Raw genomic sequence first — 24,591 nt, forward strand, 5'->3', positions numbered from 1 at the left:
TAATCAATGGCTCGATGTCTAGTTGGCAGCAGTATCAAGTGGACTGCCCCAGGGTCAGTCCTCGGGCCAGTTTTGTTCAATGTCTTCATCAGTGACCTGGAAGATGACAGAGTGCACCCTCAGCAAGTTTGCAGATGACACCAAGCTGGGGGGAGTAATAGATATGCTGGGGGGTAGGGCTAGGATTCAGAGTGACCTAGACAAATTGGAGGTTTGGGCCAAAAGAAATCTCAAGAGGTTCAACAAGGACAAGTGCAAAGTCCTGCACTTAGGATGGGACAATCCCATGCACCAGTACAGGCTGGGGGCTGACTGGCTGGGCAGCAGCTCTGCAGAAAAGGACCTGAGGGTTACATGCTGAATATAACCCGGCAGTGTGCCCTTGTTGCCAAGAAGGCTAACAGCAAACTGGGCTGCATTGGTAGGAGTGTTGCCAGTAGATCAAAGAAAGTGATTCTTCCCCTCTGTTCAGCACTGGTGAAGGCACAGCTGCAGTACTGTGTTCAGTTTTGGGCCCCCCACTACAGAAATGATGTGGACAAATTGGAGACAGTCCAGCAGAGGGCAACAAAAATGGTGAGGGGGTGAGGGACATGACTTATGAGGAAAGACTGAGGGAACAGGGCTTATTTAGTCTAGAGAATAGGAGACTGGAAGGGGACTTAATAGCAGCCTTCAACTACTTGAAGGGGGCTCAAAAGATGATGGATCTGGACTGTTCTCAGTGGTGGCAGATGACAGAACAGGGAGCAATAGTCTCAAATTGCAGCAAGGGAAGTGTAGGTTAGAGATTAGGAAAAACTTGCTCGCTAGGAGAGTAGTAAAGCACTGGAACAGGTTACCCAGAGAGGTGGTGGATGCTGCATCCTTGGAGATTTTTAAGACCCAGCTAGACAAAGCTTTGGCTGGGATGATCTATTTGGGGATGGTCCTGCCTTGAGCAGGGGGTTGGACTAGATGACCTCCTGAAGTCCCTTCCAACCTTAACTTTCTGATTGTATAAATATAACGAGGTCCACCTCCTTCAGGGAGCTAATCAAGCACTGCCACCTCCTGGCAGCCTTTGTCGTATGCAGAGAATGAGAACTGGCAAAGGCTGAATTGTCGGCGTAAGTCCGAGACTGAACTGCCACAGACATTTTAAAGACTACCTTAAAAAAATGATTTCTAGTAAGAGTTTTCCCCTGACAATAGTATTGCTCTTTTGGCATCTAGTCGACTGCTCCGCATACTCCTCGGTGGACTTACTGGTAGATGCCTCTGGCATCATTAAAAAATAAGTGACCCCCAAAACACCAGTAGAGGCGAGGTTTAATTGAGAGGCCGTCTGGCTTTCCTCTCTCTTCCTGCACAGGCCGTGCAGGGCCTCGCCCCCGCAGACCCCGCTCGCCAACACGAAACTGCTCCGCATGTAGCCGGCGCTGCCCCGAGAGTTCGCAGCCGGGGGGCGGGGCCGCCGCGGGCCCTCCCAGGGCCTCATTTGCATGGCCCCGCCCCCACGCGGGCCGCCAGGCCAGGGGGCGCTCTGACCGCGACAGGCTCCTTCCGCCCTCCTCGGCGGCTCCACGGCCCCGCCCCCCGGGTCTAGTGCGCCTGCGCGAGTCCGCGGAGACCTTGGGGCAATGCAGGGTTGGAGCCGTGTCAGCGGGGCCTTCGCCCGGGTACCGCGTGGGGCGGGGGGGTCGCTGCCTGCGTTTCGCTGAGCCCCTCCCTGGGCACGCACGGCCCCCCCCGCCCCTGCATGGACCGTCCCACTCCCGGGCGGGGGGTGCTTCCTCCCCGCCCCCTGCATGGAGTGTCTCACTCCTAGGTGGGGGGGTCTGTGTGGGACCCCTCCTGCTTCTCCCTCCCCAGCCACCTCCCCCCCCCGAATGGTACAAGCCGCGGGGCTCCCTGGGGGGGGCTGCCCTGGCCCTCGCCCTTGCACTCGGGGTCAAGGCTGCTCAGGGTCATGGCTGCTCGGGGTCAGGGAGGCAAAGCCAAGGGGGCGGGAGGGGTGTGCACAGGTCGTTGGGTGCAACCTGCTGTCTGAGGCAGGATGGGCCCTACAGGCCAACCTCACACCTAAACTCTGTGTAAAACTACTGCCAGCCCTCACGTGACAGGTCATAGCACCCCAACGTGTCGCAGCAAAAGCAGGAGAGCCCAGGCTGCGGGCGTGCTGCTTCTATAAAATATTGTCAGTGCACGCTCAGTAGGGCCTGGGTAGAGGCCCTCGTCCCCCGTTACAGAGGAAGGCAAAACCCCCGTGGTCGGTATTGCTCTGACTGCGATGTTCCTCCCTGACTCCAAATAACCGGGGTCAGTCCTGTGTGCAGCAGCAGCGGCTCTGGGAATTGGAGAGACTTGCATTAGGTGGCCCAGGCTGCCAGTGCCGTGCCGAGGCGCTTAACTTTGCCGATGCTGCTTTTCCTTTCTAGAGAAGCTGTTTTAGCCGAGTCCAGCATGGCCTTCCAGGGGTTTGCACAGTGCCGCAGAGGACCTTTGCAGAGCAAGGTAAGTCTTGATGGCTCTGAAATCATTTTTGGGAACTGAAGGAGCATTTCTAGTTTAGTTCTAAAACTAGTGCTCTTTTTGCCCTGTGGCAGTCAGTGTGTGGAGCATTGTAGGCTGTCACAATGAAACTGCAGTAAACCAAAGTTACAGAAACAACAGTAACTTAAAAGTGATATTCTTTTTTTCCATAGTTGACGCAGATGTTACAGTCATTGGTTCTGGTCCTGGAGGCTACGTTGCTGCTATCAAAGCAGCTCAACTTGGTTTTAAGGTAAGATGAAAACTTGTACTGGGTGCAAGAAAGAAAACAGCATAATTCAGGTGCGCTGAGAGGGATAACTGCAGGGCCAGAGAACTGAAGCCGTCCTATTGAGTGTTGAGTTCACTAAGACCTACACGTGCATGTAACAGAGTCCTGTTCCACAGAGCTTGCAATCTAGGTCACAGGTTAGCAACATATCACCTGCAGGCCAGATATGGCCCAAGGGCTTTGCTTGTGCTAATGCCAAGGCTAAGCAGCAAGAAGTTGCACCAGGGCCAGGCAACTTCCAACTGTACTGTTGTTGCTGCTGCTGCTGCTGCTTCTTCCCCCAGCCCCTAGCCTCTCTGCAGCTGCAGCGTGGATGCAGCTTCCCCTGATGGGGAACTGTACCGGGGATGGGCAGGTAGAAGCTGCGTCCATGCTGCTGCCGCTGCTTCTCCCTCTTTTCCTCACATCCTGTTACTTCCCAGCTGTGGCACAGAAGTGGCAACAGCAGCATGAGCACATCTTCCAGCTGCTTGGCTCCAGTGCAGTTTCCCACCACCTGGAAGCTGTGCCCATGCCTCAGCCAGGAAGCAGGGGTTGGGAGAAGCATTGGTGGCATAGACACAGCTTTTAGCTGCATGGTGCCAGTATGGGCACAGGGATAAATTTGCTGCTGCTGATGCACCATAGAAACCACCTGGCCTGCACTGGACCAGAGCTAGGTTGTTCTGGCCTGAGGCTTGAGAAGGTTGCCAGCTGCTGATCTAGATAAAGGTTTTCACAAACAAAGGGTTAATGTGGAAACTGACCAACAAAGGTTAAATGATTTTTTTGTACATTGTTCAACCAACCTACTTTTAAATTTGAGTTATGGAATAGATTAAAATCAATAATAAATATAATAGTGAATAAGGAATACACTAGCTAAGCTTTAAAACAAAAGAAATAGGGTGGCCTGTGAGAGTTTATATGTTTGTAAAAGTAGAAAAGAGAACAGTTTCTTCCAGGAAAACACACTGCAAGGTTCTGACCAGTAACAGGATCGCAGCTCTGATTTAATTTAATTTTTATTTTTTTTAATCCTGGAGGGCATTGGTGGCAGATGACAGTGAGGAGGGAACCTAGAACACACTCAAGTCTAAATACTGATCTCTAAATGTTCCTTTTGCACCCAGGTTTGCCTCCAAGTGTGGCAGTGAACAAAGTGTCTTGTTTTTTCTGAATGTTAGTGAAGTGCTGCTGAATATTCTTTTATTCTTCCTGTTGTTTGTGGTACAGTTCAGCTGAATAAGAGTCTGTTGTCATTAATGTTTTTCTAGTTCTCTGTATTCCAGTACAAAAGAATTTCTTACTTTTAACTATTTCTTTTTCTTGCTGTTCAGCTCGTATTGAGGTCTTGTTTGCTGATATTTCTTGGCCTGAGCCACCAGTGCTTGAATGTGTTTGTCAGTAGAGTTTATCAAGAGCCTTAAGTTATTTGGCACATTAGCACCAAAAGAATGAGAGAGGACTAAATTTCTTCTTGTGGCTGTAGGATTAACAGAAGCAGGCAAACATTTCCCTCAAGATTATTGGTATGCTATTATCATAAACATGATGTTTGAGAAGGGAAAGAGACAACTCAGAGACTTCATTTCTGTCATGGCAGACGAGTGTCTGAGGCAATTAAACTTGTCACACTGTCTGCCTTGGGAGTCAACCACAGAATATATTGCTGCTGGATATATTTGTCCATGTCATGCTGAGCATTGCAGAAACAAGAGGAGGGCCTCTCTCTTTCTTGAGGTAATCTAGTGGAAAACTCCTCTGGGACTTTTATAAAGGGATGGGCTGGAGTTCTTTAAAAGTGAAATCCTCCAAGTCAGGCCTGAATGGATATGGATACATCAATGTGCATGCCACTTCCATCAGCACAGGCCTTGCCCCCAAATCCCAGTGTGGTGGTTTCACTACACCATTGTTGAAGAAGAAGGTTTTACCCAGGGGTATTGGTTTTCTTTCATGTTTGTTGGAGCCTTCTTGAAGTTGGTGATACTGAGAAATGGCTCAGCAGATGGGGTAGGGCTTCCACACAATTTAGAGGCAGGATGTACTTATTAGGAGTCACAGCTTCTAAAAACAGCCCTCAAAGCCCGTTTATTACCTTTCCTGAATTCATGTGCTTGAAGCAGGCAGAGGAGGAGATGGGTATCTGGGGTATCAGTGTACTCCCTGTGATACAGTCTGGTCATTCCTAATCCTTTGTGAGGCTGCCGTTAAGCCCATGTTGCCAGCCTGAAGTTGTTTTTCTCCTATATCAGCATTGGTATAAATTTGTGGGGTGATTGGAGTGTGTTATTTTTTTTTGCTGTGATGTTTTCAACCCAAGAAGTTCTGTCCTTGGCACTGTCACTTCCTGCATTGGTGCACAGAAACAATGGCTTAGTTATCAGAAGTTCATATAGAAGCATTTGTGATGCTTGAGGTCTCCATCTTCCCATCCCCTGGGTCATTGCCTAGTGCGTTTGTCATTTGATTTAAGAATCACTTTGAGAATTAAGGTTGTGAGATTTGAATGGGCCAGTGAAGTCATCTGGTGCTGGATGCTTCTCTGTGGAGGAGAATTGAGACTGTGATCCTGCAGGGGAGGAATGCTTTCTTTTTTTCCAGTTCTTGCAAAAGCTTTCCAGAAAAGCTGCTTCTAACTGTATCTGGTAAAGAAATCTGCAAGGACTACAATTGGGAGGGTCCTTGAGTAGGACCCCATTCAATAGGATTGCTGTGTCTTCAGGTCCTGTTTTGGCCCAGCCTGTGAAAAATGTACCATTGACTCTTCACATTGAATGCTGCAGTGCTGACGAAAGCAGGACCAAAGAACTGTCTTTTAAATGAAGCTGTGATAGATAAGTCCCTTTCTTAGGCCATCCAGCATCCTTTTCAGTATCTGCTTGGGTTTGCTTTTATGCCCAAAACAGAGCAAGGATCAGTTGGCAATTATGCTTATTTAAAACGAATAAAAAAGCAGGATGGACATCAAGGGTCATGTAGTCTAACTGCCGGGCATGCTATTCCTATATCACCCCAGACAAATGTTTATCAGCCTCCTTTTGAAAATCAATGAAGACGATTCTAAAACTAGTTTTTCTTGCATTCAGCTTCAGCAGCTGTGCACAAACATGCTGAAGAGTGGGATTGGAGCAGGTGGACAGGGTATGCTTAGGGGCGTCTCAGCAGGGACGTGCAGCAGCAGCATAGATGTGCCTTAAGAGTGTGTTCTGGATATAAAAGAATTTTCTCTTCTCATCCAGGCTGTCTGTGTAGAGAAAAATGAAACCCTGGGTGGAACCTGTCTGAATGTTGGATGCATTCCTTCCAAGGTAAATGTACATCTATCTGTTTTTGGCTCATTTTCATTGTTGGTTGGGGAGTGAGAAGAGACCAGGAATAGATTCTCAAGTAGTGTAAATTGCCATAACTCCTGCAACTAAAGGAGTGATCTTGGTCTGCGTTTCTTCCATGAACAAAATGGTACATTAAGGAGTTATTCCATTTCAATACTTCTGTGAATAACCATAGTGTATTATTAACCTTTTCATCCTAACAAGTGTGTGCTATCCTGGGCTTTCAACATTTACAGAAAACTGTATTCACCTTCTTGTGAAATACTTGTTTTTTTAAGCCATTGCCTTTCAGCTAGTAACACTGCCACATTAATAACTCATGGTTCCCTTTGGGATCCTTTTCTACGCTTGTGCAACTGCAGCCTTACGGGCCCCTAGAATGCCACTAGTTTCCAGAAAAGCTAGACTCCTCCTCTCATCAGAATTATTCTTTTCCCAGCCCCCCTGACTTTAAAATTGCCTTCGGGTTTTATTTTTGGTGGAACATAAACCTGGGTCCTAGTCACTTTCTGTATTCCTGCTTTTCATTTTGGTGTTTTTGCCAAATTTCCTTTTTGAGAAGTAATATTATACTTGGATACATCTCTCTCCTTCCCCCCCATAGTGTTTTGTAGTCTTTACTCGTGTGCCATTGTTAAAATTAATCCCTGTGTAGAGTATTCCTTGTGGTTTAATTTTGATAAAGTATTTTGGAATCGTCCAGAATGAAAGGCAGTAGAAGAAGGACATAAATGTTGTAAGGTATAGGTTCTAAGTGGTTGGTAAAACATTGACAACTTTAAGATTGTCACCTTCTTCTTCCACTTAATGGAATGGGGTAAGGTTTGTGAGAGAAGAATTTCTATGGCACCCTGGAGTGCCTTGAGATCCAGCACACAATGCACCTTCTCCAACTGCCAGCACACCCAGCTGCCCTCCTGCCACCTGTCTGTACTACCCCAGGGTCAAGCCAGCCTGTTCCCAGGTGGTCCCAGGCATCAGGAAGGCAGCAGGGACAGTGTATGAGGCGCTGGAAGCCTCGGTGGAAAAAAACAAAAAAGCAGCGAGGGACCTGCTTTTTTTCCCCTCTTTCTGGTGGAGCCTGCCCACCTCTCCTGCAGCCAGGGGGCGAGCTGCTGGCAGTGTTTGAGTTGTGGGGGACCCAGTCCTTCCCTTTGTGGTGGTGGTGATCTTCCGGAGCTGCCCGGATGGGGTGCTAGTGGTCTGGGGGCTGCCCCAGCTTGGAACCAGCATCCAGGTTGCTAGCACTCCACCTGGGTGGCCCCGGCAGGTGCTGCCACCATGGAGGGAAAGACCAAGCCCCCGCAGCTTGGGGGGCCACTTGGCCCACTGGCAGCTCCCCCCCCCCCCCCCCCCCCAGCTGCAAGCAGGTTCCACTGGGGGGGGGTGGGAAGCAAGCTGCCAGCAGTGTCTGAGCTGGGAGGGGGATGGGGATGTGGTCCTTCCCTCCATGGCACTTATGTCCTCCGGGGCTGCCCAGGCAGGGTGCTAGCGGGCCAGGTGCTTACTCCGAGCACCTTGGGGCCTTGTGGCAGCTCACTTCCTGGCTGCAGGCAGGCTCTGACGGGGAAAAAAACAAAAAAGGATCGGGCCCCTCACCATAACAGTGACAGAGGCTCTAAATTGAAACGGTGGATTTTTAATTCTCGCAATTAAAAACCCACTAATTAAACCCGCTGTTTCAGTTTAGGGAGAAGTAAACTCCACTCATGTGTACAAGCGGCCTTCGAGTAGAAATGCAGTAAAAACATGCTGTTTAAATTCTGTATGTCAGACTGGTAGTAATGATGAATTATACTGGAAAGCCAGAATTAAAATATATTGTTGCTGATACTGGAATGAACAGAAATCTTGGCCTCTTGGGTCTCTTAATATAAGTTCTCATTCACGCTTTATTTTTTGTATGTCATAGGCTTTGCTGAACAACTCGCATCTGTATCATTTGGCCCACGGAAAGGATTTTGCTAGTAGAGGAATTGAAGGTGAGTATACAGCACAGACTGGTAGCCTTCTAAATATAAGTGGTCTCTTGCAACACGTGTAAATATAAATCTTTGCTTGTTTTACAACTTCCTTGGAAGAGTGGTAGGAAAACTTAGGTAGCATACATGCTGTTTTGTAAGTACTAGGTTAATTGGGAGGTTAAAAGTTGTGTTTCTCTTTCTTTGAACTAGCATCTGGGATAACCATGGCAGAGTGCAATTTGTAACCGCAGCAACATGGAACTGGCCTGCAGTCATGTAGGATAACACATATATAATTTTTCGCACGTTAAATGTAGTGTGGCTGTTCAGCATCCCTTACTGCAGTACAAAGAAGTGTTATTCATTTTCATATCACTTTAGGGAGCTGTATAAAGATACTGAAATATAAGGAATGCTAAAAACCTGAAAATTACAGTTACAGGACTCCGCTTGAATTTAGAGAAGATGATGGAGCAGAAGAGTGGTGCAGTGAAGGCCTTAACAGGTGGAATTGCCCATTTATTTAAACAGAATAAGGTTAGTTTGGGTCTGTGCAAAAACACCTAATATATTTTTGTTCCAGTGATGGAGTTTGAACACTTAGCTAGCAGCGTGGCTATATAGCTGTCAGATATGATGCCAGATTTTCCTGTACCCCACCCCTCCCTCTAGCTGAGCAGAAGCTAACATCTCTGCCTGCCCCCACTCCTTACTGTGGGGTCTGAGCTGGGTGGGGGTGAGGAGGGGACAGGACAGCTCAACAGGTACTACATGCCACTTGAGCTGGAAAGAGGAAGGGCTCAGCCAGTCTACAGGCTTTATAAGGACTACAAGCTGGTGCTAGAGGGTGATACTCAAGGGTGCACTTTGATATTGCCCTCCAGTAGGAGCAGGAGGGGATTATTGTATTACTTGCTATAACTTTAAATTGAATAATGTTTTTTTTCCAGGGGGGGTACAGGGGGAGGAGTGGATGAGTGGGTTTTAGGGACAGCCATAGCTCCCCTGTGAGAGGTGGAGTTAAGGACTTGGGAGGCACATTACCCAGGGGAGCCCTCCTCCTCCCTTGAGGCAGGGAAGTGGAAGTGGGTGTTGTTGGAGAGAACATGGGAAGAAAATGTGCATCTTTTATGGCAGTAGTAAATGTGGGTTGGGATGTGAGGTTGGGTTAGCAGCAGAGCAAGGTGGGGAGGAGTGCTTTTGGATGTTGAGTTTGATTTGTGTGTGTGTGTGTGTGTGTGTGTGTGTGTTATGCATACATATATTATACATACAAATATGGGAAGCTGTGGCTGTCCCCAAGCCCACTCTTATATAATAAGAACTACACACACATATATACAAAAATAAAATTTATGCATATAAATATAAAAAATGTATTTTTGTACTATATTGTCTTTCATTGTAATCTTGTAAGCTGTCCTTCACTGGGGAAGGATGGCATGTCAGTTGAATATAGAATCATAGGGCGTGTGTAGACGAAACGGGGGCCCTAAATTGAAGCGGTGGGTTTTTAAAAACACTGCTTTAATTTCGGGCCCTTAAAACCCCCACCCCGCACACGCGTCACTGACTTACCTGCCTCTCTGGCAGGGAGGGGAGGGTGAGCTGCTGGTGGGCAGAGCGGTCCCTGGGTTGTGGGGGAGGCTGGTGCTTCTGTCCATGGCGGCAGCAGCACCCACCTGCAGGCATCTGACTTGGGGAGTTCCGGGGGGGCACCTCCGTCATGGAGGGAAGCACTGGGCCCCTGTGCAGCTCAGGCAGGCAGGCAGGCTCCAGGGGGAAAAAAACAAGATCAGGCTCACCACTTTTCTTGGGCAGAGCCTGCCTTCCCAGGCTGCTGACAGGTTACCTGCAGGGCTTCCTGCAGAGCCCCTGAGCTGCACGGAGCCCAGTGCTTTGCCCCACGGCTGTAGGGACAGCAAACTAAAGCTCCTTGGAGTTTAGCTTGCTGTGCCCCAAGTCATTTAAGGCGCATTACACCACTGAATTTGCTACAGTGGCTCTAGTTAATGCGCAATACGCCGCCAATATGTGCAAACACTGACACCATTAAAGTGGTGCAAAAGCATTTAGCCTGCTTTAAAGTGTTGTGCACACATGCCTCTTGTTTCCTCTACACACACTATAGACAATTAGGGTTGGAAGAGACCTCAGGAGGTCATTTAGTCCAACTCCCTGCTCAAAGCAAGACCATTCCCAACTAGATCATCCCAGCCAAGGCTTTGTTTTTAAAAGGTCTTAAAAACCTCCAAGGATGGAGATTCCACAGTCTCTCTGGGTAGCTTGTTCCAGTGTTTTACTACCCTTCTAGTGAGAAAATACTTCCTAATATCTAATCTAAACATCCCTTGCTGCAACTTGAGACCATTGTTCCTTGTTCTGTCATCTGTCACCACTGAGAACAGTCTAGCTCTGTCCTTTTTCACCCCCCCCCCCCCCCCCCCCCCCCCCAGTTTCAGGTAGTTGAAGGCTGCTATTAAATCTCTCAGTCTTCTCTTCTCCAGACTAAATAAGCCTAGTTCTCTAAGCCTCTCCTCATAAGCCATGTTCCTCAGCCATTTTTGCTGCCCTCTGCTGTGCTCTCTTCAATTTGTCCACACCCTTTCTATAGTGGAGGACCCAAAACTAGATACAGTAGTTCAGATGTGCCCTTACCAATGCCAAATAGAGGGGAATCATCACTTCCCTTGATCTGCTAGCCACACTTCCACTAATGCAGCTCAGTATGCTGTTAGCCGCTTTTGCAGCTTGACTTATATTTGGCTTATTGTCTAATGTAACTCCCAGGTCCTTTTCAGCAGAGTTGCTGCTTCACCAGTCAGTCCCCAGTCTATACCTGTGATGGGATTATTCGGTCCTAAGTGCAAGACTTTGCACTTACCTTATGAACTTCATGCGATTTGTTTTGGTCCAGTCCTCCAATTCATCTAGGTCTCTCTGAATCCTGTCCATGCCATCCAGCGTATCTAGTACCCCACCTAGCTTGGTGTCTTCTGCAGAGTTGCTGAGGATGCATTCCATTCCATCTTCCAGATAGTTAATATAGATAGTAAACAAAGTTGGTCCCAGGACCAACCTCTGGGGCACTCCCACTTGATCCTGACTGCCAACTAGACATTGAGCCATTGATTACTACCCTTTGAGTCCAATGATCCAGCTAGTTTTCTCTCCACCTTAGTCCATTCATCCAACCACATTACTGTAGTTCCTTAACTTGCTCATGAGAATGTTGTGGGAGACCGTATCAAAAGCCTTGCTAAAATCAAGGTATATCACGTGCACTGCTTTCCCACATCCACCAAGCCAGTCATCTTGTCATAGAAGGCAATCAGATTGGCCAAGCATGACTTGCCGTTGGTGAACCTTTGCTGACTGTTCCTAATCACCTTCTCCTCCAAGTGCTTAATAAAGGATTTCTTGAGGCCCTGCTCCATGCTTTTTTCCAGGGACTGAGGTGAGCCTGACCTTACCTCACATTTTCAATTTGTAACATAGTGGTGTCAAGTTAACCTTTGTTAGTGGTGAATGAATGCATGCTTCCCTAGAGATTGAATGAGATCCTGATTTACATCATGTTTACTCTCTTCTCATTTATAAAGGTTGTTCATGTATCTGGGTTTGGAAAAATAACTGGCAAAAACCAAGTCACAGCAACCAAAGAAGATGGCAGCACTCAACTTATCAATACAAAGAACATCCTTATAGCCACAGGTTCAGAAGTTGCTCCCTTTCCTGGAATTATGGTACATACATGAAAACTTTTTATTGGCATTGTATCTTTCATTATTGTATTATTATTGGTAATTTTCACCAAGAAGTATTTTCATATAGCTTTTCAGCTATTGTTGTGGGACAGCTGTTCAGATAGAAAAGCTTGTAAACTTCTCTTCTTCTCTTATTTGTTAGATTGATGAAGACACTATTGTATCATCTACTGGTGCGCTGTCTCTAAAGCAAGTTCCTGAAAAGATGGTTGTCATTGGTGCAGGAGTCATTGGCGTAGAATTGGTGAGAGGTTTTGTTTTTTTTTTAATACAACTTAGCCTTCCTGTGTACAGAGAAATAGGATGTTGCCATTTGACCACGAAGGATCTGGAACTACATACTTTAACCTGTAGGTTGTGGTAGTATTTTAATCAGACAAGATGGCTGAGGGATTTTTTTTTTTTAATTCCCTGGTTCTGATCTCTATCCCAGGTTATCCTAAAATTATGGTCTGATGACTCCAATTCCCAAACATTTTGAACTGTTGACCACTGTTGGTTCTCAAAATTCTTGACAGAACACCATATGCTCTTATCCTCAAACATTTCTTTGAAGGAAGGGGGCCTGGGTGCTCTTATGGACCAGACCAATTACTGTAACTTCGCTGGCCACAGTTTGCTCTATATAAAAACCGGGCTGTAGTTCATTTCTTGATGGATATGTGTCTGTCATTATAACTACTGTGACCTGGCAGTCTTAGCAGAGAAGGGATGGATTGGATGAGTGTAAAGAGTGGGGTTGTCAATATGGCCTGCTGAGCCACTAGATTCAGCTTGCAGAGTCTGAGGGCTTTGCCAGTGCCCACTCGGGATCTAAGCATCAGGGTTGGGCAGCTTCTAGCTGCATCCTTGCCACTGCTGCTTCTTCCCCATAGCCTCTCCCTGGCTACATGCACATTGGTGCTGCTTCCATCCCTGTCCCAGCTGCAATACAGAAGCAGCAGCAGGATGGACACAATTTCCAGCTGTCTCTCCCCAGTGCAGTTTCCCACCAGCTGGCAGCTGTGTCCATACCTGGGCAGGTGAATGGGGTCTGAGAGAAGTAGCAGCATTGTGGGTGCAGCTCAAAGCTTTCAGCTGCCTCATGCCAGCACTGGTGCAGGGGAAGCATGGAAAGCCCCTCTGCCACTTATGTGCTGAGGAAGCCACCCAGCTTGTGCTGAACCAGAGCCGGCTTGAAAAGGTTGCCAGCTCTACTCTAGAGGCCCTCTTATTTGGATGTGGGAAAGTGCACTGCCATTGCTATACTGTATCTGCTTTGCACATGAATGGGAAGCTGTATTCTTCATGGGTCATGTTTTTGCATCTTTTACATATGCTAAATATTCACTTATGCATCTAGCCATATTATGATAAGATTTCCTGATATTAGCCAACCCATAGTTAATAATCAATGGCAAAGTATGCAGGCCAACTAAGTTAGTTTCCATCTCCTCCATATATCTCATATATAAAAACAGGTTAATTGGTCTTGGAAAGCTGTTGTGAAAATTTACCAATTCAGGCACAAAATAGATGATCATAATGGAGAAGTACCATATTTACCTCTCCTTTCAAGTTGGAGGGTAGATAACTTGTAAGGCTGATATTCATAGTTATAGTTGTTGTCTTTGTATTTTCTTATCCACTTCTAGGGCAATGATTTGACAGTCAGTTCTCTTAAATATAGTTAAAGCAGTTTGGCATTATTTTGACTTTGTAGCCCTGGTGAGGTCTGTGGGTCATACAGCCCCTCATTGGTGTGGCCCATGAGGCATGCAGCCTCTGGCTGCTTGGAAGTTGGACAGCCCTGTCCTAGTGTAATAGAAATAAGACTTTTTGTCTGGATCTATAGGTGCTTTTCTGTGTTTCTATCATGATTGTGACTATAAGCCCCAATGAGGATATTGGTATGGTAGAGTACCCCTTTCTGAAAGAACTTAAAAACCAAGCAGTAAATAATAAAGCCTGGAAGCTTACAGGTTTTCTTTAAAATATGTTTTTAATGTGTTGACTGAAGGGTTCCGTGTGGCAGCGTCTTGGTGCAGAAGTGACAGCTGTTGAGTTCTTGGGCCACGTTGGTGGAATGGGGATCGATATGGAGATTTCTAAAAACTTTCAGCGTATTCTTCAAAAACAAGGACTTAAGTTTAAACTGAATACCAAAGTTACTGGTGCTACCAAGAAGCCAGATGGGAAGATAGATGTTTTGTAAGTGTTTAACATGTGAAATATAAACATGATGTGAATCGCCTCTGGAAAGCCACTTAATTACAGATTTACATGTTGTGTATAATTAGAACTACAGACTAATCACAGTGGGACTTGAAGTCCCAAAATGAATTAACTTCAAAGTTAGACCTGAAACAGCAGCCTTGCTTTGTTCAATGCTGCAAGGCATTATATGCATGGGATATAAAACTGCAGTTGCTGGGAACCTGTATACCAGGTTTTGCAGCTGCATGGAAACACATGTATGAGCTGCAGTAGAGTTTGTTGATTTCGGATAGGCCTCCTCGACCATCTTCAGATACACAGATAAGACAATCATGGAAGGCAATCATCCTCAACTGTGAGGGATTGCTGAAGGAGGGTAGGGAGGTTTGAGCACTACAGAGAGCTAGGTAATACATCCAATAGTAAATTTTCATAGCTAAGAAACAACTACGAAGGGGTTTCTAACAGAGTGGCTGATACAGAAACATACAAAAGAGATGATGCCTCATGGGAAGCCCCACACGCACATGCTTTACAAATACATTTTTATTAGATTATTAAGCGAGAGGCAAGGATTTCTTAGGGTGATATTTTTTTAGTTTAACCAACTGCATAGTTGGAATAGAGTTAGACATGCTTTCAATGGAAGGAATTCTTCACATCTGAAGAAAAAGTAGTCAAACTTGTAGAAATTAAATTTCTTACTCCTCAGACCTGAAGAATGCCTGTATCCCAACTATGCAGTTGGTCCAGTAAAAGTTATCACACTAAGAAATCCTTGCTGCTTGCATAATTTCTGGACCATCAGCTCACTCTAACGCTACTAGAATATTTGTGTATGAAGTAAGCTTTTTAATTTCTTCAAAAGTCATAAATTCTTTGTCCCTTGTTGGAAATCAGATTCTTGTATGATAATTCACCTTTGACTACACAATTCTCCAGTGCAAGCACCAAAGATTTTGCAAACAGACAGCTATAAGGAGAAAACAATTCTTTTGAATTTTTTTAATGAACAGACAAACGGTTGCAGTGTGTCCAGTAAACCAGTATCAAAGTAGTAATGGTGCTTTTTATTATTAAATGCAGTTACCATGTTCAAATATCGAAATTGACGCCGGCCACATCCTGAGTTCAGAGGAGATAAAAATGTCATTTCTTTTCTGGTCATGTTGTAGCTGGAGACTACAGAGGCATTTGGGTATTGTGAGGTTGGGAGCAGGTTAAGGCCCTAATAAAATTGTGTAAAATTGGTGCTGGATAGGTTTCTGCTGGAGGCAAGCTTATCAAATAACTTTATCCTGTTCTCTGCAATGTGGGATATCTAAACAGCCATCTTTAAATGGGGATTTATTTGAAGCATTTACATGATGAAATCTAACTTTGGAGGTGTAAGTGCTCTGGCCATAACTATAAAATGTTTAGAGATTAAAATGTTAGGTGTGGGATAAAATATTATTTAACTGTCTATTTTCGCCTAATTTCCAATCATAATGTGACCCTGCACTGCAAGTCACCCAACCCCTCACCTTCTCCACCCCCCAGCTTTTTTTTTTTTGCTCAGGTTTTAAAGACTTGCTGGCTAAGGAAAATTATAACAATTATTCAGTTACATCTTATGGCTAATTATCAGGGATCCTGGTTTTCCCTGATAAAAAAAATCACGAATTCTCTGGTACCCCCCCCCCCCCCCCCAAATCCGTGATTAAAATGAAAGGCCCCTTCACAGCTCCCTGATCCATGTATAGGTAGCAGATTTTTGTTCTAGAGTAAAGTATGCAAATAAGCAATATCTGCTAAAGTGGAATCTACTGTGCCAGTTCAGCATGAAGTATGCTATTGTTTGAAACAATTCCATGTATTTTATTGAGAATTTTTAAATACCTTCTCAACTTAACTGCTGTGTTTAGACAAACTAATAAGCAATTTCCAGTTCTGTTTACCATTTTTGTGGAACCGTCTCACTTATTTTTCTAATCCTTCTTCAGTATTGAAGCTGCTGCTGGTGGGAAGGCAGAAACCATCACCTGTGATGTACTTCTAGTTTGTATTGGTCGACGCCCCTTCACTAAGAACCTTGGTCTGGAAGATCTTGGAGTTGAGCTTGATAACAAGGGTAGAATTCCAGTCAATACTAGATTCCAAACAAAAATTCCAAAGTAAGAAATTTTAAAACAAATTTTCAATAACTTGTTCTATATTATTTCTTCCACACTTCTTCCATACATTCCTAGTAAAGTATAATAGAACTTTTGTTTAAAAATTGAAGTTTATTTAACCTACAGAAGTGCTATCTCTTATTTTAAATGTTAGTTGAATGTAGTTTTATTAAAGAAAAATTCAAAATTTGTATTTCAAAATAAATTGTTAACCAGGTTTGGTATTTCATTGACACAAAGGAGGTAAAATGGGATTCACAGTGTGATTCCCCTCTCTTCTTGAACTAAATGAGCTCTTTCATGAAAACTGAAAATTGCACAAATTACAGTAATAGCTCAGAGCCATTTATTTTATCAATACTGTTAGAATATGATTTCAGTTTGATAGACAAATTAGGGTAATTTTTATAACTTTCCTGCTTTACAAACAATCTTGTGTTAAAGCTATTTGTTATAGTGTACTGAATTTTAGATATATTGTAAGTTATCTCTGTAAATGGCTGTGTTTTTGTTCTTGTTTATTAGCATCTATGCTATTGGTGATGTAGTTGCTGGACCTATGCTGGCTCACAAAGCAGAGGATGAAGGCATTCTTTGTGTGGAGGGGATGGCAGGAGGTGCTGTTCATATTGACTACAACTGTGTGCCCTCAGTGATCTACACACATCCGGAAGTTGCCTGGGTTGGCAAATCAGAGGAACAGTTGAAAGAGGAGGTACTGCTGGGCTAAGAGAGATTTTAATGTGCAACTCTACCATTATTGTTAAGTTTTCTGTTTAGAGCACGCATACTTTTGTGGGGAAGCTGTAAACGTGGCACCCAGGAAACGATAAATTCTGGTTTGATAGTGCCAGAGTTTATTGTTTGAACTTAATAGCACATGTAGATGTGTCCACTGAAGGGAATTTGATAAAAGTGCCACTTGGCAAAGGGAGGCTCTTTCTTAGGGCTCAGGAAGTGTTCAGCAAACAAGGCAAGAAATAGAGCTCCTATGAATTGAGACTGGGGCAGAAAATAAAGATAATCTAGATATGGTCCTAAACCTAAATAAATATTTTTTTCTTGGGTTTTGAGGGGGGGCGGGGCAGGGGATAACAAAGGGCATACCGATCTCTATGGTTCCTCCTACCCCCTTCCCCTTGGTTTTCACTTTGGGATATATGTTGTAGTTTTTATAGGATAAGGTAGTAGGACTGGAAAGGACCTCAAGGTTATCTAGTCCAGCTCCCTGCTTAGGTAGAATCATCCCTGTCTAAACCATCTCATTCGAGTATCTGTCCAACCTCTTGAAAGGATGGAGTTTTCACAGTTTCTCTAGGCAACCTGTTCCAAAGCTTGACCATCCTCAAAGTCAAAATTCCTCCTAACCTCCAAACTAAATTTCCCCTGATAAAGCTTGAGACCACTGCTTCTGGTCCTGTCCCTTAAAGTCCATCTCCTTCTCTTCAGATATTTGTAGACTGTTATCAAATCCTCCCTCCACCTTTTCTTCTCCAAAATAAAGAATCCTAGTTCTCTCAGCCTTTCCTTCATAAATCTTGCCTTCCAGGCCTCTAATCATTTTTGTTTCTCTGCACTGGACTCCTTCCAAACTGTCCACATACTTCTTGAAATGTGGGCTGAAGACTGAACACAGTACTTGAGGCCTCACCAGTGCTGAATAGAGAGGAAGAATCAGTTCTATTGATTTGCAAGTGACACACCTGTTACTATAACTCAGTATGCTGTTGGCTTTTTTTGTAACAAGGGAACCCTGTTAGCTCATATATTCAGCTTATGGTCTACTCTAACCCCTAGGGCCTTTTCTGCAGTCCTGCAGCCTAGCTAGTCATTCTGCAGTCTGTATTTGTGCGTATGATTATTCCATTCCAAGTGCAGGATTTTGAATCTCATATGGTTGATTGCAGACCATTTCTCCAGCCTATCCAGGTCATTCTGGATCCTAGTCCTGTCTTCCACAATGTCTTCAACTCTGCCCGCCTTGGTGTTATCTGCAAGCTTGCTAAGTATGTACTCAGGCCTATTCATTAAAGCGTTAATGAAGATGTTGAATGAGACCAGACCTAGGTCAGACCCCTGGAATCCCACTGGATACCTCTTCCCAGCTAGGCATTGAGCCATTGTTGATTATCAGGGATCCTGGTTCTCTCTGATTTAAAAACAAAACAAGAAAAAAACCAAAAACCAATTTTTGGTTTTAAAAAAGTAACATTTTTTCCGTGATTAAAATGAAACACTACTTATATATGTGGTGTTTCATTTTAATCATGGAAAAATATGGATTTTAGGTTACTCTTTTAAACTGAAAATTGGGGATTTTTTTTATCAGAGAAAACCAGGATCCTTGTTAATTACTTATTGAGCACAATAATCCATCCAGTTATGTATCTACTAGTATTCTTAGGGGTTTGTGAGGGTTTCCAGCCAGCCTCGTGCCTGCTGTTGTTGTTAAGGCTGCTTGGGTCTGTGTGCTCTAAGAGGCAGTTGCCTGCAACCAGCCTCCTGGACTTCTGTTGTGATGCAGAAAGTATGACTTGAATTTATGTTCAATGGTGGAAGCTTAGATAAAGGTTATTGTCTTTTTAGGACAGTACTCTAGTGCGTCTGTCTAGCAGTCAGCCTGGCTCAGTGAAACTGCCCAGCCGGTAGTAAGCAATGCATTACATGCGCTGACGCTCCCCAAGTCACTACAAAAGGGTGAGTCTTGCAACCCCTGTGTAGCTTAAATGCCTCCACCCTGTGCTAATTCCTCTCTCTTTTTGCCTTTTGACTTGACTCTGCCAAGTCCAGAAGCCTGTTGCTCATTCCTTTACTGACTACATCTTCCCTCCACCGCCCCCGCCAAGTTCGAGCACTTAGGGATTACTTTGTGCTGATTTTGTATATCTCCAAAGTTTTGGCTCACTGTGTCTTTTATCAGATTGTCCAGTGGTCAGTGAAGCCTGCCTACTCCCAAGGGCCTTCGTGGCACCTTAGCTTAAATATAGCTTAGCATAACTACAGTCTAGCATGACTGAAACTCCTACAGCAGGGACTTTGTCACTGTGACATTTTCCAGCCATCCTGTTGTTGGTTCTCTTCTGCTGCTACTTTCTGAAAAATATCCTTCTACCTCCCCACTCTGGCTTGTTCACTGGTCTCATGTTGCAAGAAAATAATTTCTTGGCCTAGCTTTGGAATTTCTTCCCAGCAGACAATATCTTTTCCCAAAGTGTTCTGAGGTCACCTTTCCCACCCCCCCCTTTCTTTTCTCTCAGATGTTAATTGTCTTTATGCTGCTGTGCCCACACTTTTCTCTTAATAGAATCAGGAGCCTGTTGTTTCAAGATCCCTTCCACCTTCGAGGTCTCAGCAAGTTCCTCCCTATTAGTTAGAATCAAATCTGATCTAACCACTCCCTACTGACTACCTCCACCTAATGAAAAAAATAGTTTTCCCCAGCATACTTCAAGAACTCATTAACAATTCATGTCCTAAAGCTAGGTCTGCGTTGGCTCAGAGTTGAACTTGGGCCCTCCCATGCAAAGAGAAATCCTACCAGTGTTGACGAGGCAGGAGTTCAAGAGCCTGGAATTAGTCTTTGGTGAGAGAGAGCTTAAATGATGCCAAGCACCTTTTAGTTCAATTTACTTTGGACGTGAACTGTTGTTGCTTGATCATTCATGCTAATGATCTACTGCCATCCTCTTAATTTACATTTTGGACCCAATAGTAGTACACTAACATTAAGCATCTGTTAGAGTCTTACAACTGGAGAGCAAAGCAAATAATAGCTCAGTAACCTGGACCTGTGTTTTGTAGGGGATAGAGTACAAAATCGGGAAGTTTCCATTTGCTGCTAACAGCAGAGCAAAGACGAATGCTGATACTGATGGCATGGTGAAGATACTTAGTCAGAAATCAACAGACCGGATGCTGGGTGCACACATTCTTGGTGCAGTGAGTATTGTGGAACATGGAAAACGGAAATACATAACTAGCCTTTCTCTTTGTAAATCTGAAAATAATTAGTTACTAGGTTTTGAGAAGCAGAAGTGCTTTGCCAGTCTTTTGGATTTTACTCTTGGCAGTGTTAATGATGTACTGTCATATTGGCATGAATGAGCAATCCCAAAGGCTTAATTTGATTCTGTGTTTCTTGAATGGATTTGTATTTCAATCGATTGCACAAGTATTTTTAATAAAATGAAAAATGCCATGTTTTTCCACAACTGATAGATGCATATACACTGCACAATCTTAATGATGCTTCTTGGAATCAGACCTAATATTTCATAGTTTGATTATCTAATTACATTAAAAGTTCTGTTAACTGGCATCTTACAAGCTGGCACGCTCTACTAACCGGCATGCTGGCTTGTAAGATAAAGTGAAACCGGAAGTGCCCAACGTGGCACTTTTGGTTTCTCCGAGCCCCCATGGCCCGGGGCAAAGCAGCCTGCACTTGCAAGCCCCCACAGCCCGAGGGCATAACAGGCTGTGCGGGGCCTGCCTCCCTGTCCCATGGGCCCACAGGTGGGGCGGCAGCATGTCCCAGATGTGGTGGGGTAAGCCGCAGCCGGGGCCGCTCAGTTAACTGGCATATTTTGTTATCTGGCATTCCCCGTTCCTGGGGGATGCCAGATAACGGAGCTTTTACTGTAATCATTCAGCAGTCTCAAACTTACGGAATTTTAGGCATTGGAAAGTGTAAAAACACCTCACGCCACTCTACCAAAGGCCAGAGTTAAGGGAAATGGACAGCAGTGTTATCAATTTGAAGGAAAACTTCAAGGTTATGGGAGTGTGTAGCAGCATTAGGGGAATGTGAACTGATCTTGCCCTTTTCTGAAGAGACTGAAAAGAAAGAGGCTTGCTAGTTTGTTCACACCTGTGGCCATTTAAAGAGAAAAAGAAACAACTTTCTTAGGAATGCTGAAAGTTAGGTCTGTTAGAGTGAAAGTCAGAGGACTTTCCTGAATAGCTGCTCTTCTCACTAAAGGCTCCTGATGGAGACAGCTCTTCCAACTAAATGTAGTATAACATTAAAACTAGCTGGGCAGGTTCATCTGTTTTCAGCTATCATCCTGCTGGCGATATCATCTGGATAAATGTAAATAAGGTTAATTAACTCAAAACACACTTAATTGTTTGGGACACTGCTAGTTTATCAGTTTAACCATATTACTTCTGTGTATGCATCTGCTGCTAAATGCTGTTAATATCAACAAAGGCAGCTTACAGCAGGTTGGACCAGAATGACATTTTTGCCTTACTGACAATCTGCGTAGAAGTAAGGCATTCTTTTTCACTGCTGCCAATCTTGAGAGTGTGTTCTTGCAGCCTGTGGTTGCTGTGGTGGGAATTATGCCAGTGTAGGGTAGTTAAGATATAGAAAAGTGCAGTAATATGCAATTGTTTTGTATTTTATTTTTTACAGTCATTCAGTGTGTGAGTGACAGGCTTCAAGCGCAGTCACTGAACAGATCATCTGCATGCTTACAGTTGGCACTTTTGAATATGACTAGATTATAAAAGATAAATTTTGCAGACAATTGGTATGTTTCATAGCTAGATCCTCTGTTAAAATAAGCTGCGTGTGATGCAAAGACATTTATACTATTTAGACCTGTTGTGTTGCTTACAGGGTGCTGGAGAGATGGTTAATGAAGCTGCTCTTGCTATGGAATACGGAGCATCATGTGAAGATGTGGCCAGAGTTTGCCATGCCCACCCAGTAAGTTGGTTATAGAGTATTTTTTTTGTCTGAGCTTTTGGTTCTGGGTATATAATAGCTTCAAGAGAAATATTTATTCTCTAGTGACTTCTGTCCTTGTTTTGTCTCTTTACAGACAGTATCAGAAGCCTTCCGGGAAGCAAACCTAGCAGCCTCTTTTGGCAAAGCTATCAACTTCTAAAATGAGAGCTGTTGTTTGTACAGATACAGTACATTTCTTCTGTAAATGAACTGCAGGCTTTTATGCAAGGTTGGGGCTCTGAATATTTCTGAGACAAAATTTAGTGAATCTTTGTTAAATGTCAACTATTTAAACAAACAGTAGGGTTTGGGCAAATGGAATTAGCCGGTCTTTGTAAATTAAATACAGAAACATCCTTGTTTGTGTATTATGAATGTTGCAAAAACAAGTTTGAGAGAACTTTAAAAAAGTAAAACAGCTTTTCACTGCAGCACAACCTGACCAGAGCTCTGGGCATCCTGCGACCCTCATTTGCTAGCCCAGAGGAATGTTGGCACTTAAAATGCCTCTGTCACCTCCGCACAAAAATGTTATGGCGTTCCTTACTGAAAGGATTAACTTAATATATTATAAGTACTTCTAAAATGCAAGAATTAAACTTTTGGTTACTTTGAACTAGTAAACTTGGGATTGCTTGGATGAGGTTACTGCAAGAGGACTGAAGTACCTTGTAGTTTTTGTTTCGGAAAGAAAATCTGATTGCGTGAGTAACTTTTATCTCCATGCATCATGTTTTCATATTGAAAACCTGTCGATTTTTAAAATGTAGTTCTGCAAACAAAAAACAATCAAGTAGTTCCACAGGTCAAAATTCAGTAAAGGGAATTCACTGAGCATTGTTGCCTCCTGATCTCGTTTCTAAGAATTTTCCGTCAGGGATTTTTAGGAAACAAAATCCTGAAGTGGCAGGTCGTCAAGCAGCATTAGCTTCAAATACACTGGACAGAAGTGGGATTAGACACCTCTTGCTCCTTCCAGACAAAGTCTGCAGCAGTGCTGCTTTGCCACAAAGGAATCAAAGATACTTTTTTCCTTCTCTGCTGTCTCCTGCACTGTTTTGTCTCTGCTCCTTTACTGCTTGTGCCCCTTTTCTTGTAGCAAAAAAAAAGTCTGTGGCCTTCCATGAATAAATATTTGTACTTCAGGTGGAGGATCCTGCTTAGTCTCTATGAGGATGTGGCTATAGAGAAATTGATATGATACGTTCCTTCCTTGAGCTGTTAACAGAGAAACGCTGGTTGGAATGCTGCTGAGTTTCATGTAGCTAACTCCATACACTCCTTACTTGTCATGGCTCCTTTAGGCTTTGTCTGTACTAAGGATTTCCTGAGATTCTCTTAGCATGTTCTAGCACAGACTCAGCCTCACCAATGCTAGTCTGGTGCTTACCATCATGTCATCTAAAGCTGCACTGATGCTGGAGATGTTTTGGAAGTGCTCAAGCAGTGTTCCTGAAACCAGACCTCCTGTTGTCTGCTGGGGATAGGTAATAGCTGACTGTGAAAGGAAGAAACTACAAATTAATAAGATCATTTTGTTTTAAGTGCTTATCTGTGAAGATGATGTTTGTAGTCTGACCAGTTAATGTACAAGAGTAAAATGCCCAATTCTAACAGGTCTTGCTTTATTTGAAAGTGCTTTATGGGTTTTATTCCTTCATGTACTTGGCTTATTTGTACTGTCTTGAATTTTCTAGAGTGACAGTTGGAGCTGCTGTTGTCCAAATGGCATCATTGCTCCCAGGCAACAATGACTGAGAAAGTTGCACCACTTCGTGCTCATCTTTGTCAGATTTTATTAGTTGTATCCTCCAGCTGTTTTTATATAGCTATTGAGCATGTATTGATCTGTATGGAATGTTAATTAATGGCAATTTATATAATTAGGCTAATCAGTATTTCTAGAAAAAGGCAAACAGGAAAAAAATGTGTCAATAGGACTCTCTTCTGTCCTCATAGTTCTCAGTGTGTGCGGAGGTGGATGGAGGCCAGTGCACTTCTGAGGCAAATTCAGCCAGGACTTGGTTTAAAAATCAAGTCCCTGTGGGTGTGTTTGGAAGCGCTAGCAAAGAGTCCCGGAGGGAAGCCAAGACAAGGTGTTTTATGAGTGTGAAAGACTTCTGGGAGGCTTAGAACAGAAGGAAAGCCTGTGCCTAGGACAAGTCACCTCTTCCTGTTGGCTAAATGCTGTGGGATGTTCATGTGGCACTATATAAGCTCTATATAAGTACCCTCTGTAGAAGGCCTGCTGTCTGCTTTCTAAAGTGATCAAAAATGGGAATGTTCAAATTCTTGCAAAAATTCTTCCTTTTTGTCAGTTTTTGATACTTTCCATAGCTGATTGAACAAACCTTATGCTCTTTCTGACAGAAATAAAACTTACAAATTTTGACTAGACTTATTGCTCTGAATATGTTTGGAGGATTGATCTTTCCAAACCCTCTTAAAATTAAATAAAATGCAAGGCCTTGAATTTTGGTAATGTATCATTAATCTGTCTGCTACCACTGAATCACACAAAGGATGTTTGTAAAAGGTACTAAGAAAACCCAACTGCAGGTAAGTTTGCAATGCACAGACCAACATTCAGTGATGTTGTAATGGATGCCTAGTGTTGGGAATAAGCATGTATGCCACACAATTTAATG

General features: G+C 43.9%; 1 protein-coding gene across 1 annotated transcript; it reads left to right on the forward strand.

Annotated features, from left to right (window-relative positions):
* The first annotated feature begins 1,557 nt into the window (after positions 1 to 1,557).
* On the forward strand, positions 1,558 to 24,416 carry DLD (dihydrolipoamide dehydrogenase). Its single transcript, XM_006269598.4, has 14 exons — positions 1,558 to 1,661; positions 2,421 to 2,496; positions 2,688 to 2,767; positions 6,031 to 6,099; positions 8,036 to 8,105; positions 8,524 to 8,624; positions 11,690 to 11,833; positions 11,997 to 12,098; positions 13,854 to 14,044; positions 16,036 to 16,206; positions 16,732 to 16,921; positions 20,008 to 20,145; positions 21,833 to 21,922; positions 22,038 to 24,416. The coding sequence occupies exons 1-14, from the start codon at positions 1,623 to 1,625 to the stop codon at positions 22,101 to 22,103; spliced, it is 1,527 nt and encodes a 508-aa protein (XP_006269660.2). The 5' UTR covers positions 1,558 to 1,622; the 3' UTR covers positions 22,104 to 24,416.
* The last annotated feature ends 175 nt before the right edge of the window (positions 24,417 to 24,591 follow it).

The sequence above is a fragment of the Alligator mississippiensis genome, chromosome 4 (genome assembly GCF_030867095.1).
Source record: "Alligator mississippiensis isolate rAllMis1 chromosome 4, rAllMis1, whole genome shotgun sequence".
NCBI lineage: Eukaryota > Metazoa > Chordata > Crocodylia > Alligatoridae > Alligator > Alligator mississippiensis.